Source organism: Ictalurus furcatus, chromosome 2 (genome assembly GCF_023375685.1).
Source record: "Ictalurus furcatus strain D&B chromosome 2, Billie_1.0, whole genome shotgun sequence".
Classification (NCBI taxonomy): domain Eukaryota; kingdom Metazoa; phylum Chordata; class Actinopteri; order Siluriformes; family Ictaluridae; genus Ictalurus; species Ictalurus furcatus.
The window spans coordinates 6311870-6328994 of NC_071256.1; the positions used below are offsets into that span (position 1 = coordinate 6311870).

At 39.5% G+C, this 17125-nt stretch overlaps 1 protein-coding gene across 1 annotated transcript; it reads left to right on the top strand.

The window, feature by feature from the left end:
• Nucleotides 1-1001: 1001 nt before the first annotated feature.
• On the top strand, nt 1002-17036 carry LOC128620454 (GTP-binding protein REM 2-like). The gene is made up of 5 exons (XM_053645478.1): nt 1002-1068; nt 4492-4802; nt 6002-6075; nt 10787-10964; nt 15811-17036. Exons 2-5 carry the CDS (start codon nt 4493-4495, stop codon nt 16107-16109), a joined length of 861 nt encoding a protein of 286 aa, XP_053501453.1. The 5' UTR covers nt 1002-1068; nt 4492; the 3' UTR covers nt 16110-17036.
• The last annotated feature ends 89 nt before the right edge of the window (nt 17037-17125 follow it).

Here is a 17125-nt window from a genome sequence, read left to right on the forward strand (position 1 = left end):
AGGCAAATGAAACAACTTGCCGGTCAAAATATCACAAACGTTATCTGATGAAAAATAAATGGCACGGTAGTGAGCCAATTGGGAGGCAAAAAGAGTCAGATCTTATTGTGAGCTGAGCCAAATGATCTGACTCACTAAAAAGAGCCAGAATTCCCAAGACTAGCGTACAGTGCTCTAGAATGTGTAGAGGATGTTATTGAGAAATCAGATTTTTCCCAAAACACCAGTAACTACATATGATTTTATTAGGTTCACGTACTGAATCATGTGCTTTCAGATAAATATATGAACAATAAGCTGTGATTTTAAGGATCCAAAGATGTCTGTCTCATATTTATTCTGTTGATGTCATGTTAGTTTACTTGCATACCTGTTTCTCATACTTCTTGGCATAGTCTGAAATAGCCCAGTTGTCTGTCTAGTAAGCTACTCGTGCAATTACAAAACACATTCCTCGTATGAGTGGCAAATTCAACTGATTTGTAAAAAACCGTGTTGGGTCACCTGGGTCATCAAAATCATCTTGTATCAGACTCTTGTGGGCTCTGCTGCCCCCTACTGATTCTAGGCTGTAAAAACTTATCTAAATAACGAGGTGTCTAGAACATTTCAGAATATTTCTAGAATGTATGAAAGAGAAAAAAAACAAACATATTACTGGTGGGTAGTTAAGACAAACACACTCTCTTCCCCAACAATATATAACAAATATATACATGAAAACATCTGTATAATTTGCTGGTGTATGATTTATTAATCTTTAAAGGTTAGATTATAGATGTAATTTTTTTTTTGGCAATAAAATAACAATTGATTCTTCTTTCTTCAGAGAGAGAGAGAGAGAGAGAGAGAGAGAGAGAGAGAGAGAGAGAGAGGTGCGGCGGCGAGTCGTGAGCGCGGATCAGGTGGATCCCAAGTAGGCGGAATGGGCGTGTGCGCGCCCGCGGGAGCGCGCATCATTATAGGGCGGGGAGCGCGCTCGACGCTCTCCAAACTGAAGTGCAAGACGGAGGGAGACGCGCGGAGCGAGAGCATCTCTGATGGGTGTTTTGGAGGTCCTCGGTCGAGGTAGGCGGGTTTTTAAAAACAAACATGTAAGCTCCTCCATCTAGCCTTCTCTGTTTATAGACTATATATATATATATATATATATATATATATATATATATATATATATATAGTGAACATTTGATATATGAATTGTGGTGAAGTTACTGTTTACAAGGAGGAGGTTATGGAGGTGAAGTTTTAGGGAGATGGGTAATTGGAGAGGTAAGGTCACTATTATTGTTCTTTTGAGACAGGGAGAGAGGTTATAACTTCCCCTGGACCCCCCACCCCCCCACCTCTCTCTCTCAGTTAGGTAACAGGTAAAAGCCTGGTTGTAATGTTTCTTTGAGCTCACATCTTCATCATAGTCCTTTAATTCTGAAGGAATTAACCTGCATGTTATGATGGAGGACATCTCTCTCTCTCTCACTCTCTCTCTCTCTCTCACTCTCTCTCTCTCTCTCTCTCTCTCTCTCTCTCTCTCTCTCTCCTGATCTGTCCTAACCATCAAAAGTAAAAACTCACATCAGTTCCATGTTATTTTTTTCGGACAGTGTCACCAATATGATCTAGTAGCTTTACAGAAATCCAGATATAGGTTTAGCTCTCTGAATAATGATCAAGCCAGGAGTGATGAAGTGCCAAGGAAAAACTCCCTACATGGACATGAAATTAAAGAAGAAATCAAAACACAACCCAGGAATCCTATTATGGGTGACATCGGATCGGATAGTCCGTCCAATCCAATCCATCCATTTTTCCATTTTCTGTACCGCTTATCGTACACAGGGTCGTGGTGGATCCTGGAGCCTAATCACGGGAACTCGGGGCATTTGCTAAGCAAATGTGCTAACCACAAAGCGACCATGCCCTCCACACTTGATAGTGTGATTATAAATCATTACTCTTCTGGCAGACAGTAGTAAGTGTGTAGAAAGGATGGATGTTCAGTATGAGCAGACTGTGAATGAGTCCTCGGATGAGTACGGGGTAGTGTTTGTGATTACATCAGCAGGTATCAGATCTACAGTATACAGGTGAGATTAAGCATCGGTTTTGAAAACTGAAATGTTTAGGTGTGGGACCACCAACAGCAACAGAAGGTGAGTCACAAACGCTGACGCTCCGTGCGCATCAGCATGAATTAGACGACCACACGCTTGAACTGAATCACGGTTGATTCCATTTCATCCATTGCTTCCTGTGTGGGAGCTGCTTGTTTTTGGACGTGATTTAACCTTAAATGTAAAACCTCTGTCAGGTCAGCCCAAGGTCAGTTTTGTTTTTGCACTTAATCACTAATATGTTTTAATTCTGATCTAAATGACAGAACATGCACTATTTTACACTACAGGACATTGTTGATGGTGGAGGAACATTTTAATGTCCAGATCAGAACATTTACGTTAATTAGGTTAGTACGTGCTGCACAACATGGACAAATTTGAGATGCAACAAACACATTTTTTCCCCCTGTATGATCTTGGTACTTAATGCTGATCGGATACTGAAATCCTCAAAGCGACTGAACCGACTGTGCAAGCAATAGTTGGCAAGTTATATGAAACATCACAGGCGTGATGGCATCCTGTTCCCATGCAGTATCTCTGTTGTGTCGATCAACATCACATGCACACGGTGGATAGGCTGAGATAAGCATCCATTATTGCGCATAGTGTGGAGAGCTCTGTCGAATGCTGTATAGACATTTAATGTCATTTTTAAAAAATCTTTTCTTTCATTCCTTACGTGTACAAATAGCCTGAAAGACATGTAGAACATGATAAAAAAAAAAAAAAACAACAACAAAAGATTAAGCCATGGTTTTAGCAAAAGTGCATTAAATCGCTGAAAAAAACCCATTCGGAAAACTGACTTCTGGTCCGGAATGCTTGTTTGTTTGTGTTTGTATGCGCCTCCTGTCAGTCATTTTGTAGACACTCGAATCTACAGGCCAGCGTAGATCCTGGAGGTGGAGCTTTGTCAACATGGCCGGGAATCATTCAAATGTCGAACAAAAAAACAGAAAGACTAATCTTACTTAATGCACCGTTAAACCTCTAAAGGTGAGCACCTTTGCTCTAATGCTGGCTGCGAGAGCTCTTATTAGATGTCCTAGACACAAGATGTATTTCCTTAAGGGTTTGTTTTATTTTATAGTATACGTTATATAAGACACTGTGATTTTTCCTTTTCTTATCTGTAAAGGGTGCATTAGACAATCCAAATTAGTCAACATTAGGTCTCTAGCTGTTAAGTTGGTGGATTTGAATACATTATTTAACTTCTTGAGCCCGTCCCTCATTTCCGCCCCGTGTACACAAACCGATGAAGTGGGCTGTTTATTTATTAAAGTCCTCATGAAATGTAAATTTAAGTTTTGTTGCTTTTAGTATGAAGATGCTTCACGTTAAGGTGATCTATAAGCGAGTGTGCTCCAAAATACTGACGCAATTCGCATTTAGAAGATTTATGTGTTCAAAATTTATAGTCTGTCTCTACCACCGATACGGAGCAACGATTTTGATGACATCATTCTGCACTTCAGCTCATCATCAGATTTTCTGTCCAATCAAATGCAGTCTAGAATCTGAAGTGCCCCGCCCAAAAAATGCTAAAAACCACCTTGCCAGAGTTGCTGTTGTTAAAATCATATCAGCAAGCATGGGTCATAAATTGGACTTTGGCTGTTTGAACACGTGAATTTTCCAACTGTAAGTTGGTTAAGAAGGAAATGGCTTGAATTCATTCGCTCTGAAGAAGGAGAAATTTGTACCAGCTCAAGGCTTTGTGACAGGCATTTTTCCATGGTATTAACTGTCGAGTACGATTTAGCCCGGGCTGTGCGATAACCTACACACCATTGGCTGTATAAAAAGGAGGCGGCGCCTGTTGATCTGTCCCGCCTTCCTGCCTTGACTTCCTGTTTCAGTGGAAATTATGTCAACACATCGAATAACACTCAAGGCACTTCACTAGGACTTTAAAGGCATCGAGTTATTTATTATACAGTAGATAATAAAAGAACCAAATATTTGTTGCACCGGATTAGTGAAGATAATATCAACTCGCGTGTAAATAAATACCTAGGTAACATTAGCATCCTTAGACAGGCATCTGAGAGTCCTGTATCTCTATAAAAGGACGTCCATATAAAGAAAAACAGGCTGTCACAACCCATAGATTTCCAAACAGGTTTTCTCAGCCACATTATATACATGGTTTCCATGTTATTTGTACTAGTAAGTACAGATGACATGATACTACTTTGTCTTTTCCGATAAGGATTATGAAACCATAAGAATCAACCGATATTGATACCCATCCTCTATCTATCTTTCCTGCTTAACTATGCCAAATAATCAGTTTTGAGCTTTCGCCTGGGCTTTACAGTTTCACCCAGCACTATTATTTATTTATTTTTTTTTCCAATTTGCATAGCATGACTCTGTCCAGTGCCCCGCCACTTCGAAGAGGAAGCACTCCTGTTCCGTTCAAATATCAGCTCCGAAGGGAAGAAGCAGTCAATGATGACTGTGACTGGACGCCAGGAATTGGAGTAACTGAAGCAACATCGCCTCCTCCAGTTAGCTTTGTCCCAGTGCAGGATGAGGTTGTGGGTGCTGATGTGGAAGAGAGACAGGGAGGCCCGTTCAGGATCGCCCTGCTCGGCCAGAACGGAGTGGGGAAAACGTCGCTCGCTATCGCCCTCACCGGGGAAATGGACAGAACTGCATCTGTGGACTCGGATGGTACATCGATTTACTACGATAATGCATAAACTGGAAACTAGGGCTAACATGTTATACCATATATCAGTGGTCACCAACCGTCTTTCTGGAGATCTACCTTCCTGAAGAGTTTAGCTCCAACCAGAATCATACCCACCTGATCATCTAACCATTGCTTTAAGAAGTTCTTGATCAACTTAAACAGGTTTTGGTTGGAGATGAAACCTGCAGGAAGGTACTGTAGATTTCACTTAAGAGGGTTAGCGACCACTGCCATATATCATGCTTTGCATATACAATAATCATGCTGTAAAGTTATTGGCTGAGACCAAGAATGATGCTTAGATATTTTTACCATTTCTGAGACGACACACATTAGTGATATTCATTGCTCTAACTGAATGCTTCGGTTTCATTTTTATATATTACCCAGTCATGGTTTCTTCTTGTTGATTTGTAAAATCACATAGTTAGTAGTTCAAATTCCAAATGACTTCCTAACATGGTGGCATTGTGTCATCTATTCAGTACATTACACAGTCAGTACAGCTCCAATTGAGATTCAGCTGAACAGCACAATTGTAATAAGCGCCTGTGTGAAACTAACGATGTAGAATTGACATTAATGACATGCATTTAGCTCTTTAGAATCTAGTAGCGCTGGCGTTTTTAATTTAGATGACTAAAAACTCAATATTATGTAGTTACTCAGGACCTCCAGCTTAATCCTGGGTGCCTTACTTCACCATCTAAATATTTTTTCAAATAGTTATCCCTATGATATTGCAGTGTGACTTTTCATAGTAATGTTTAATCCTAAATGGTACCTATGGTGATGATGATGATGATGATGAAGACATTTTTCAATGGAAAAATTGACCTCAGACCTCAAATATTGGTCTATTTAGACAAATAGGTCATACTCTATTAGATACCAGTACAATCTGTGGAAGTCATTATTTGTTGTTTTTTTAAAAAAAAAAAAAAAAAAAAGATGCCTTTTATATGGCCTCCCCAACCTCTTTTGTAAATACAGACCAGAAGCATGAACTTGATTGTTAAAATAGCATTGCAGAGAACAGCCAAAGATGTTTTGTACACAGTAGGGGTCTTATTGCAGTTACATAAGCACCCAGCGAGAGAAGAAAAAACACCAGTCTCCCAGGAGCTGTTCTCTCTTGGGTCACGGCTGTTTCTGCGTGTTTGTGTGTATCTCACAGGCGAGGGCTACGTTCGCACCGTTACCGTGGACAACGAGGAGAGCACCATCTTTCTCTTTGATAACTGGAGACAGGTGAGATTTTGAAAGGTGTATATCTAAAACAGGTTGCTTTCTCTGCACTGTAAGTGTGAATGTCGAAGGTTTTCTATTCCTCTTCATAAATCTAAGCACGAGTATACTACCAGTCACATGGTTGTAAAATTTTGAGAGATTTGTCATAAAAGGAAATAGGAGTAGTAACCAAATTTTCACTGATGCCTTGTTTGGGAATTGCTGGAGTAATCAAAAGTTCTGTCTTTAAACAGATTAAGCAATATCTATCATTTTGAATGTTAAGATATACTGTAATAAGTATCAGAATAAACACATTTATTTTTTTACATTTATTATAAGTGTGTCTTGAGCCTAGATTTAAAAGCAGATATGGAAGGAGCACTTTTAATGTCAAATGGCAACTGGTTCCACAGGCGTGGAGCAGCGACTGCAAAGGCTCTATCACCTTTAGTTTGAGACATGAGACCTCAAATCTGAATGCAAATGGATTAGGTCTGTGATGTATGATGTGGGGCCTGCCCATTAAGAGCCTTAAAAAACAATCAGCCGGACCTTAAACTGAATTCTAAAAAGGACATGGAGCCAGTGAAGGGAGGCCAGAACTGGGGTAATGTGATCATGCTTTTAGTACCAGTTAACCGTCTTGCAGATGCATTCTGGACCATCTGCAAGCATGTTCGTAAGGACTGGAGAAGGCATCGAGAATTGGAATAGTCCAGTCGTGATGTAATAAAGGTGTGATGTAATCATGGAAAGACATAAATGATTTGAGTTCAGGAATAATTCTTAACTAGTAGTCGGCATTTTTTTTTTTTATGACAGAATTGATTTGTTTGTCAAGGCAGAGTTATCAAGAATAACACCTAGGATTTTTGCATATGACTTTAGATATGGGATGAGGTGGCCTACCTTGTTGGTGAGACAGCTTCTGGTCTTAGAAGGACCAAAAGATGATTACTTTAGTTTTGTCGATGTTAAACTGGAGGAAACTATTTGCCATCCAGCTTTTAATGGCCTCAAGACAGTCCAGGAGAGGATGTAGGAAATCCCTAGATCTTAATAGGAGATACAGGTGTGAATTGTCAGTATAGAAGTATAATGTTACCAAGGATGTACAAACAGAAGAGAACCAGCCCCAGGATGGACCCCTGTGCCCTGTGATGGGTTGGCACCCTGTCCAGGGTGTCCCCCGCATTGCGGCCCAAGTTACCGTGCTCCCTGGGATAGGCTCCAGACTGTGGATAGGCTCCACCCTATGTAGGATAAGCGGAACAGAAAATAAATGGATGTGTATTTATATATCTATATATGTATGTATATATATATATATATATGTATACATATATATGTATGTATGTACATTGTAAATGTGGCCGATCCATTCTTCTATCAGTGGGCCTTTGAAAAAGAAATGCATCTTAAAGTCCTCCATGAACTGTGCTTCTCCTAATATGATGAAACAAACTGCATGATGTCTTTGGCCAGACCTGTTTCTTTTCTTGAAATTGAATCTACAGTGTGTAACTACATTACATAAGCATTGCTAACAGAAATATGATTAGCATCTATTTTATTATATTTTACTGCCTATTCTATCTATTCTATTTTACTGCCTTGTTCGGCTGGTATTAACTTGTTTGCCTCATTAAACAAACACATCCTGCATGCTTAGTTGATTGAATTCATGTTGCTTCACAATATACAGCATATAAATTCAGTTAATTATTACTAATATTTTTTACTCGTATGCTTGTAAATGAGTGTCTTAAATTTTTAGATGATTGTAAATTGAAATGTAGAGTGACTGTAGTAGTAGTAGTAGTAGAGCGGGGCTTGTGGTAAAAACAGAAGAAGAAAACAATTTCCCAGCTAGCATTGCGTCGATTTTTGTCCTTCATATTATAATATATGGATTATTTCCACAGATGTCGGGGTCAGTGGTATAAAGCGATAATGAATAGCAGAGCAAAGCAGCACTTTCACTCTGTAGGCCTGTAATGACATTTTTCTCTGCAGGAAACTGAAGAAACATACTTAAAAGAAAAATGGCCTGTAGAAAATGTGTGCGACAGCGATATAGAAAAGAGAAAAACATGCTGTGATTGGGCATTAGATAAAGCTGTATAGACAGCACAGTGGAACATTCACAATGCCAGACCCATATGTACTGTATATGAACAGTATATTTCCTTTAAACATTAAATTGGACACCTAATTTTCCTGGACAGAAGATTTCCTGCTTTCTTTTTTTAAGAAATAAATGGAGCTGTCTCATATACAATAGATTCTCATTTGCATATAGGGCAGAGGTGAGTAATCTCGTGAGATTTCTGTCTCAGTCCTTACTCGTTAAATTAATTCACGCTGAGTCATTCACAGTAGTGTTAGGCTTGGTATGAGTATTTGATCAAAATCGAGTATATTATATTATATAAAAAGCATCGTTGTGATGTTTGTTGTAATGTTGTCAGTCCTTCCACACAAGTAAGTAAGAGTGTGGATAGAGAGGATATAAATAAAGAGAATTTTCCTCTTTATTTAAATGTAAGGTGTATTGTATTGCATGTTAAAGAGGAGCGCAGCTGTACCATCAAAAATGTATGAACTGATGGAAAACCAGGTTTGGTTTAAGCTTTTAAAAGGTGCCACTATGTGAAATTTATTTTTAAAAAAATATAAAAAAAACAAAGAATGAATCAGCAAAGGGGCAGTTTGGATTGCACTGACACCTATGCCTTAATAAATCCATCTCAGTAAAAAAGAAAACAAAAAAAAAGTATAAATATTACTGAATTACAGGTTATGTAGAGACATATCAAACTTACCGCTCTGGAAACATCTCGTCTTCTTGGTAAACACGATCAGGCTTGAAAGTTATGTGGACACATTGTACAGTAACATGGGTATTTTCAACATGCAATTACTTTTTAGGCGGTAAATTCTTTAGGCTTCTGGGAATACAGAGACTTTCCACATTTTGAAAACCTGCATTACCGTGGGGCGTTACCATGTGACTTGCAAGCCTGATTGTGTTTGCCAGGAAGAGGAGATGATTCATGAACCCGGTAAATGGGCAACACTCATTATAAAAAAATTAAAAAACAGGTAAATGTATTTATTACATATATATATATATATATATATATATATATATTCAACTAGTATAGTGATACAGGTTAGCTTGGTTAAAATACATTGCAGCAGAATGTCTCATCCGAAGCATTCGGGTGAAAGTTTGACACCCTGCAGATACGTTTTATTTTTTTTGTTGTGAGACTGGGTTGGATTTGCATGGTTGAAATACTGCCCTTAAGTGATGCAGTCAAAAAGGTACTGTATCGGAAAAAAAAATTGGAGGAAGAAAAAGAAAAGGCTGTTGGTGAGATAAACATATATGTGGCTTCAGTCGCATTAGTGAAGTTTTTAAAGAAACATGCAATGAAAATGTGTCAGAGAGGCATGACTGACAACCAGTGGGCTGCACAGTTCTGTCCTTTTCTTACTCTAATGTGAATCAGTTTATTAGTTAATTATAAATAAGTCACCGGTGTCTACAGCATTTCAAAGACCTGTGTCTAGTTCAAGTATAATCCAATGATACTGCCACTGATAATCTGTTCTTCAAAAAATACATTTTTAAATCAAGTATTCTCTAAAATATATACAGTGTATATATATACACACACACTACTTGTTAAAAATTTCGCCTATCGTCCAGAGATCACCGGTTCCTATCTCAATGGTGCCATCTGTGGTAAAAGCCTGCTTGTTGTTTGGTAATCAAGGACATCTGCTTGTTCACATGAACAGAATATAGTGCAGGTAGTGCTCTCCTCCAAGCATCTTTAGTTGCCCGATTTTGTATAAGTGCAAGTTCAAAAAGATATACTGGTGGCTTTACAATCAGAGAAAATGTGTGAACCTTTAGGCTTCTTAATTGGTGGCTTTCCTGCTAGAGAGAGACTCAGAGGTAATAGAATAACAATTGACAATGACTAAACTGGGAGAAGATAAATACATAATCTAAAATAATAAATTAGTCAGCCATGGTACTAGGACACCACTGCTACAGTCATTGTCTGGATCCACTATATCAGCTATTCATAATATACTGTATGTTTTATAATACCAGGCAGAATTCTGCCCATTATTAACTGGAGCCATATCACCCTGCAGCTCTTGCATGATTTCCCACTGAAGCTAGGCAGGGTTGAGCATGGCCAGTACCTGGATAGGACCCCTCATGGGGAAAACTAAGGTTGCTGATGGCAGGGGTATTAGTGAAGCCAGCAGGTGGTGCTCACTTGTGTGGGTCCTAATGCACCAGTATAGTGATGGGGACACTATACTGTAAAAACAGATGTTAAACCAAGGTTCTGCTCATAAAAGAGTAGGTGTATAAACCCTGGTGAAATTCCTCATTGGCCCTTATTTTTCATGGCACCCTAATAATCTCCATCTCTGAATTGGCTACATCGCTCTCCTCTCCTCTCCACCAATATCTAGTGTGTGGTGGGTCTTCTGGCGCACTATGGCTGCCGTCGCATCATCCAAGTAGATGCTACACACTGGTGGTGGTTGAGGAGATTTCTTCCATACAATGTCCATTGACATTGAGTTCCTAGAAAGTAAATATATATCGCTATGTAAATCTAATGAATTATTATTACTATTATTATTATTACTTGTATAATCAGAGTATAACCTACTGCTTCTCTGTGTCTGACAGGATCTGTCCATGCTGGTGTGTGAAGTATGTGTGTTGGTGTTTTCGGTGACAGACCGACGCAGCTTTCACCGCACGGCTCAGCTCCGCCTCCTTCTCAGGGAAAACCAACCTCAAACTCCCATCATCCTTGTGGGCAACAAGAGCGACTTGGTCCGCTCACGAGAGGTCAGCACGGAGGGTACGTCCTTTAGACCGGACACTCTCACTGCTGTATTAGAAAGATAACAGTGTTGCTATATCAACCAATACTGTACTTCACTTTGCTTCGGTTTCAGCTTTCTTGCTAGAGATTCTTTAAACGAAAAGTGCAAAACAAAAGGTATTCTTTTCCCACAAAGTATGGAATCTTTGCCAATATGTCGATTTAAATCAATTAGACTTGATTTGCTTCATTTTTTTCAGCACAAAAAAAAAAAACACATCTAAACATTTTCATTTAATTCATTTCCCAGTCAGATCCTTTGCGTAGCCGACAATTAAGGACGTGTTTACAAATTCTTTACATTAATTTAAGACGAGCAAGGTGATAGAATGCAATGCTAGCATGCTAAACTGATGTTTAAGTAGATGTTTCACTGTGACAGGACAGGATGTCACATTATTTTTTATTTATTTTTTTTATCACAGCGAGAAAAAAATCTTCCTTATCAAATGGTCACATGGTCCACCCTTGTTCGCAGGATGGGAATTTAAAAAGCACTGTCAAATATAAGAGCTGGATATAAACTGGTACTGCATTTCTTTGAACCCGTGTCAACAGCTTAAACGGTTTTATAGTACAGCACAAGTCAAATAGCGAGCTTAAGAGATGTCTGGACCCTTGATCCAGAGCCGAGGTGTTCAAATGTAGATGCAACCTAATTCAATTTCTTAAAGTGTCTGCCAGCTATGGGGCTTGAATCTAGATTTTTGTGTAGCTTGGTCTTTGTGTAGGTTATGTTTATTTACTGTACTTCCAAATGCCTGAAGGTCTATTCGCACTGCCACTCTTTACTGATAGTCTTTCGATTTCTTCCCGCCGTTGAATCTCTTTCCCTTTGCTTATGCTTCTCAGACTCTCTCCTCCCTCTGTCTTGTCTTTGGCTCGGTGCGTGTTTGTGTGTATGTATTGGTGTATGCTTGCTTGTTTGTGTGTGTTCGTTTCAGTGTGTGTGTGTGTATGTGTCCCATGTATCCAGCTGGAGGATTTGGATGTTGGCAGATTTATGAACGCACACTGGTGGAGGACAGTAGTATCTACTCTGTGTGGGAGGATTTAATGTGATGATTTTTTTTTCACACACGTACGTACACACACATATTGTTTTCTTCACCTGTGTTTTTAGACATTTTTATCCACGTAGGAAAACACAATGAAGTGAAGATCAGACCTGTATACACACACTCACGGACATTCGGGATTGTGCCTGTTATGCAATCTTAACTGTGTGTCTGTAGGGTTTGGGCGGTATTTTTATCCCTTTGGGTCTACGTTGTCAGCTAATGCATCATAATGAGGTTGTTCATCCGTGTGTTTGTGTCTGTGGATATGTGTATCGTTAGGGGAGACGGACAGAGTGTGTCTGCATCACAGACTAATTTAGGTGAGGACAGGATCAGCATTCTTAGTATTATCATGTAACTCTGCCTGCAGCTTGTGGAATGACATTTGGGGTTAATTGCATTTGGAGGTGTTGGAGGAAACCATAATGTTCCCACTTCAAACACGAGCTGTGTAGTCTTTTCCCCTAGATCACCGGCTTTGTACTGTATAGCTACCATTCTCCTTATGACAGGATTTTAAGAGTATCATTCTCTCTATGTGTGTGTGTGTGTGTGTGTGTGTGTGTGTGTGTGTGTGTGTGTGTGTGTGTGTGAAGGTAGAGGTGAAGTTTCATAATGAGGTTTTTCACCTGGAAAGGCACAACTCTATTACCCTGCACTCAGTGTGTAGTGTTTACAGGGCAAAGTGAGGATGACTCACAACGAGAGACGGAATGTGGGATTTAAAACAATTGTCACGCTCCTAAACTAGTTATAATTTCACAGATGCTCTCTCATCTAGATTATGCTTACCCGATTTCCAAGCTACAAAAGCACCCAAAATAATTAAAGACAGTGGTCTTCGAAGCAAGTTAGACAAGTTGTCTCTGGATACTGGAGCATGATGGTAGACTAGCAGACATCCAAGCTGGCTCTAGTCATCCAAAAAAAAAAATGCTGCTAGACAGACAAGGCTAAATGTATCTTGGGGTATGAGAGCATCCTTTTGGGATTCAGTAACTTAATTTTGACACGCATGCCAACATTGGCAATATATAGGGCTCTGCAGTAATTAATAATAATAATACTGCAGAAGCAGACAAAAAAAAAATCAGCACTTCAGGACACTTCATAAGACCCAGTGTCATGTCTTAGTAGTAGTCATGAGAGCTACAAATGGATTTGAGAACACAGATCTAAACATTTCCTTGGCCTAAAGGTCTTGTTATTAAGGTATACTGTAGATAATAATGTTGCATTCTTCAATTTCCATTTGCTAGAATGTCCACAAGACTACGTTGCAACAGAATATAAACACATGCATAATGCCAGAGCCATATCTCCCTGCAGTTCTCACCTGGTTTCCCATTTAAGCAGGGTTGAGCCTGGCCAGTACTTGGATGGAAGACCTCCTGAGGAAAACTAAGGTTGCTGCTGGTAGTGGTATTAGTGAGGCCAGCAGGGGGTGCACACCCTATGGTCTGTGTGGGGTTTAATGCCCCAGTATAGTGACAGGGACACTATACTGTAAAAACAGCACCGTCCTTCAGATGAGACATTAAACTGAGGTCCTGACTCTCTGTGGTTATTAAAAATCCCAGGAAAGAGTAGGGGTATAACCCTGGTGTCCTGGCAAAATCTCCCATTGGCCCTTCTCCATCATGGCCCACTAATAATCCCCATCTCTGAATTGGCTACATCACTCTCTCCTCTCCGATAATAGCTGGTGTGTGGCAGGTGTACTATGTAAAGCGCTTTGAGTGTCTAGAAAAGCGTTATTTAAATGTAACTGTAACTAACTAACATGCAAGTGTATTGTCATGATAATACGTCTCAGCAGGCAGATGGATTCCTGAGCATCTTGGTATTGCAATGCTCAAGGTCAAACTGAAGAGACAAGACTGGAAAAAAATCAGTAAAGTGGAGACAGAAGCAATGTCAATAATAACAATTCACACCTATCACCCTGTTCAAAACTTTACATCCCCCTGGCTCTTAATGCATCTGTTATGTGAAATAGCTTATTCAGAGCAGTTTTTATAATACCTCTTTTTTTATTTTTATTAACATTTTCTAGATTCTGCAAGGTGTATGTAAACTTATGACCTCAACTGTACTTGATTCAATATAACAGTAATGAATTAACTAAACATAATACATAAAAACAATAAAGGGATATAACTGTTATTTCACACTTTGTAAAGACTGCACGTCTTCACTGATGGACAATAACTGGTCCATGGTTCAGAGGTAATTTCTGAAGACTCAAGTGCTGTAAAATGTCTGTGCACGTGTGTTTATTAAAGTGTGTTTATAATAGTCAAATCCTAATACCAGGAGACAAAAATAGGCCAGAACTTGACAAGGTAAATATGTCTTGGAAGAATATTTAGTAAATAAACAAGTCGATTTTTTTGGATTAAATCTTTTTTTTTCTTCTCATAATCTGATCCAATATTTTCTGCTGATAAATACCAATGGATTTCAGATTGGCGCTATCTCTAATTATGCACGTAACATTGAGAGTTCATGAGAGACAGGGATAACAGACAATAGGTTTAACTAATCAACTATCAAGACAGCATGGAGAAAGAACAGGAAGTATAAACCATATAAGGAAAGCGGAATGCCAAAGGGACAATAGGGCAGGATTTGTCAGGACACAATCCTTTGTTAATGCATGAATCATGACATTTAGAACCACCAAAAGACAAAGAGGTGGCCCTGTGTCTGTTTTTGGTATTTGCAGTGGTATTATCAGCCATGTTTTCAGAGCAGGCACCTGGCTGAATGACAGTGTATACAGTGGCTTTGACGGAGGCAGGACTCTTGGCAGTTTTGTAAATGACAGGGTTCTTAGAGGACTTGGACAGGGCAGAGCTATTAACGTCCTTGATCAGGTTCTCAGCAACCTTGCGTTTGGGTTACGTGAGTGGTCAGGACAATATCTGAGCTTAACCACCACTTGCAGTCTCTGATACACAAGCGTGAGGATTGGGCTGATTAGTGGAGGTACATTAGTGTAGCCCCCAGAAATGGCCAGGATGGATACCTTAGATGAGCTGGCAACAGACACTTGACAGGGACCAGCATAGGTTGCTTGCAGACCCTATTAACGCCTTCATACAAGTGGTACTTACTTTATATTAGCTGTCTATACCTCTTCCAGACAGTAATGTGGAGGTCGGGTATCAAACGTAATTATTAAGACGTCTCTATGATTTTAGTCCTGTCCAAACCTGTCGTGCCAGTCTTTTTTCTTTAATGGATGTGCATTCCAGTGTCTGGAAAGGTTATGTCATCTTTTACCTTCTATAAAATGAGCTGTAGATATGACTCTAGTTAATATGTCCAAAGCAAATTGACATAGTGGTAAAGATTCCAGTCGGAAAAGAGCTTGCACTGAAGTCAGTACATTGAAGTACAGATATGTGATGGGCATGTAGCCTACTAATTATCATACAGAACTTGCATGCCTCTATTACAACAAGTGGGTTATAATAACATGCAAAAAACTATTTTACCTTTAACCCTTTCTAGCAGTTCACTGGCATTCCATTCCTTATCAGACATTTTCAATCAGTATAAACAAATTCATTATTTATCGATGCAAGTCTGTTATTAGATTAATCAGGACACTGTTGGGTTTCTGTGTGTAGAGTATCAGGACTCACATACATAGACATAAAAGGGAATTGTAGTACATGGAGTGAAAGAAAGAAAGAAAGAAAGATATCTATAAAGGTTGTTGTATATTTCACAGTGGTCTGTTTGTCTCACAGAGGCTCAATCCAATGCTGCACTCTATGAATCTCCCTATGTGGAACTGTCTGCATCTCTGGACCATGGCACCACAGAGCTTCTGGAGATGGTTGTGCGGGCAGCACGAGGAGAAAGCCTGGGGTCCTTGGGGGTCGGCGGGGCCGAGGGAGCGACGGGGGGTCGCAGTGAGAGCCTGAGCACACGGGCTAAGCGATTCCTTTCCAACCTTGTACCACGCTATCCCCGGGAAAAAGAGCGTGATGGCGGAAAGTTCTTCAGGCAGAAATCTCGCTCCTGTCACGATCTTGGAGCTTTGTGAGTCATAGATAGAGTGAGAGGGTGAAAAACAGAGACAAGGTAAGATTGAGCGGGAGAGGAGTAAGATTGGCAGTGAAGAAATGAAGGACCAGAGCCTGCACAGAAAAAAAAACAAGAGTAATAGAAAGGTATATGGGATTTCATGAAATAGTCTATTAGTCTAACTAGTCTAAGTACAGAAAGAGAATGACAAGAATCATAAAAAAAAAGCCTTAATAATAGTTAAGGCCAGGTATAGCATTTGATACAGTTAAAACTGTAGGTCATTGAGTGAACAAATGTAGTTTGCATGCTCCACTATTTAAAAAAAAAAAGTTTCAGTCAGATAGTATAGACAATCCAGTTACTGTGAGTATTTGTGGTATCCTGCTATATTTGTGTATCTTAAACTAAATTGTTACAAGTTGCAGAAGTACAATTGAAAACTCCAGTAACCTGGGGAAAACAGTTTTCTGTTCAAACGGTAGAACAATTTTCAAAGATTGCATTCACATTACTGACTGTGCTACTGAAATTGTATGTACAAGAACTTGAACCTTTACTTTGATAAACCCACACAAAGGTCCATTCTCCATTACTGAGAGGTCCATTAAAAGTATTTCAAAAACTCAAGCTTTCTGTGCCATCATTTAAATGTCAACATCACCAAGCTTGTTCAGCAATCAGCACTTTTTTTTATAACATGCAACCAGTCGATTAAGATCTAGCGTTACTAAAGTGATCATCCAATAACAAAGTTCTCTTTCAAACAATCGCTCGGTATCTCACTATGGGAAACACCTCGGGCGTGATAGACTATGGAAGCACCAATTACACCACATCCGTCAGAAGGACGGTCCAATCACAGCTCATGACAAGGAGCCCACCCACTTCCTATATACAGCTTTGATCCCCGAAAAGGCATTCTCATTCTCTTCCCCATGAAGGCTTTCCATAAACCTAGGCTGTGCTGCTTCAGTTCACAAATGTACCGTCAAGGTTGATGTTGCGGAATGCAGTACAATTAAAATCTGTTGT

Excerpts from the sequence above, each read along its gene's own strand:
- LOC128620454 (XM_053645478.1), top strand. The coding sequence starts at position 4,493 with ATGACTCTGTCCAGTGCCCCGCCACTTCGAAGAGGAAGCACTCCTGTT. Across the intron at positions 6,076-10,786 it reads TCTTTGATAACTGGAGACAG|GATCTGTCCATGCTGGTGTG; the intron begins GTGAGATTTTGA and ends TGTGTCTGACAG. Across the intron at positions 10,965-15,810 it reads ACGAGAGGTCAGCACGGAGG|AGGCTCAATCCAATGCTGCA; the intron begins GTACGTCCTTTA and ends TTTGTCTCACAG.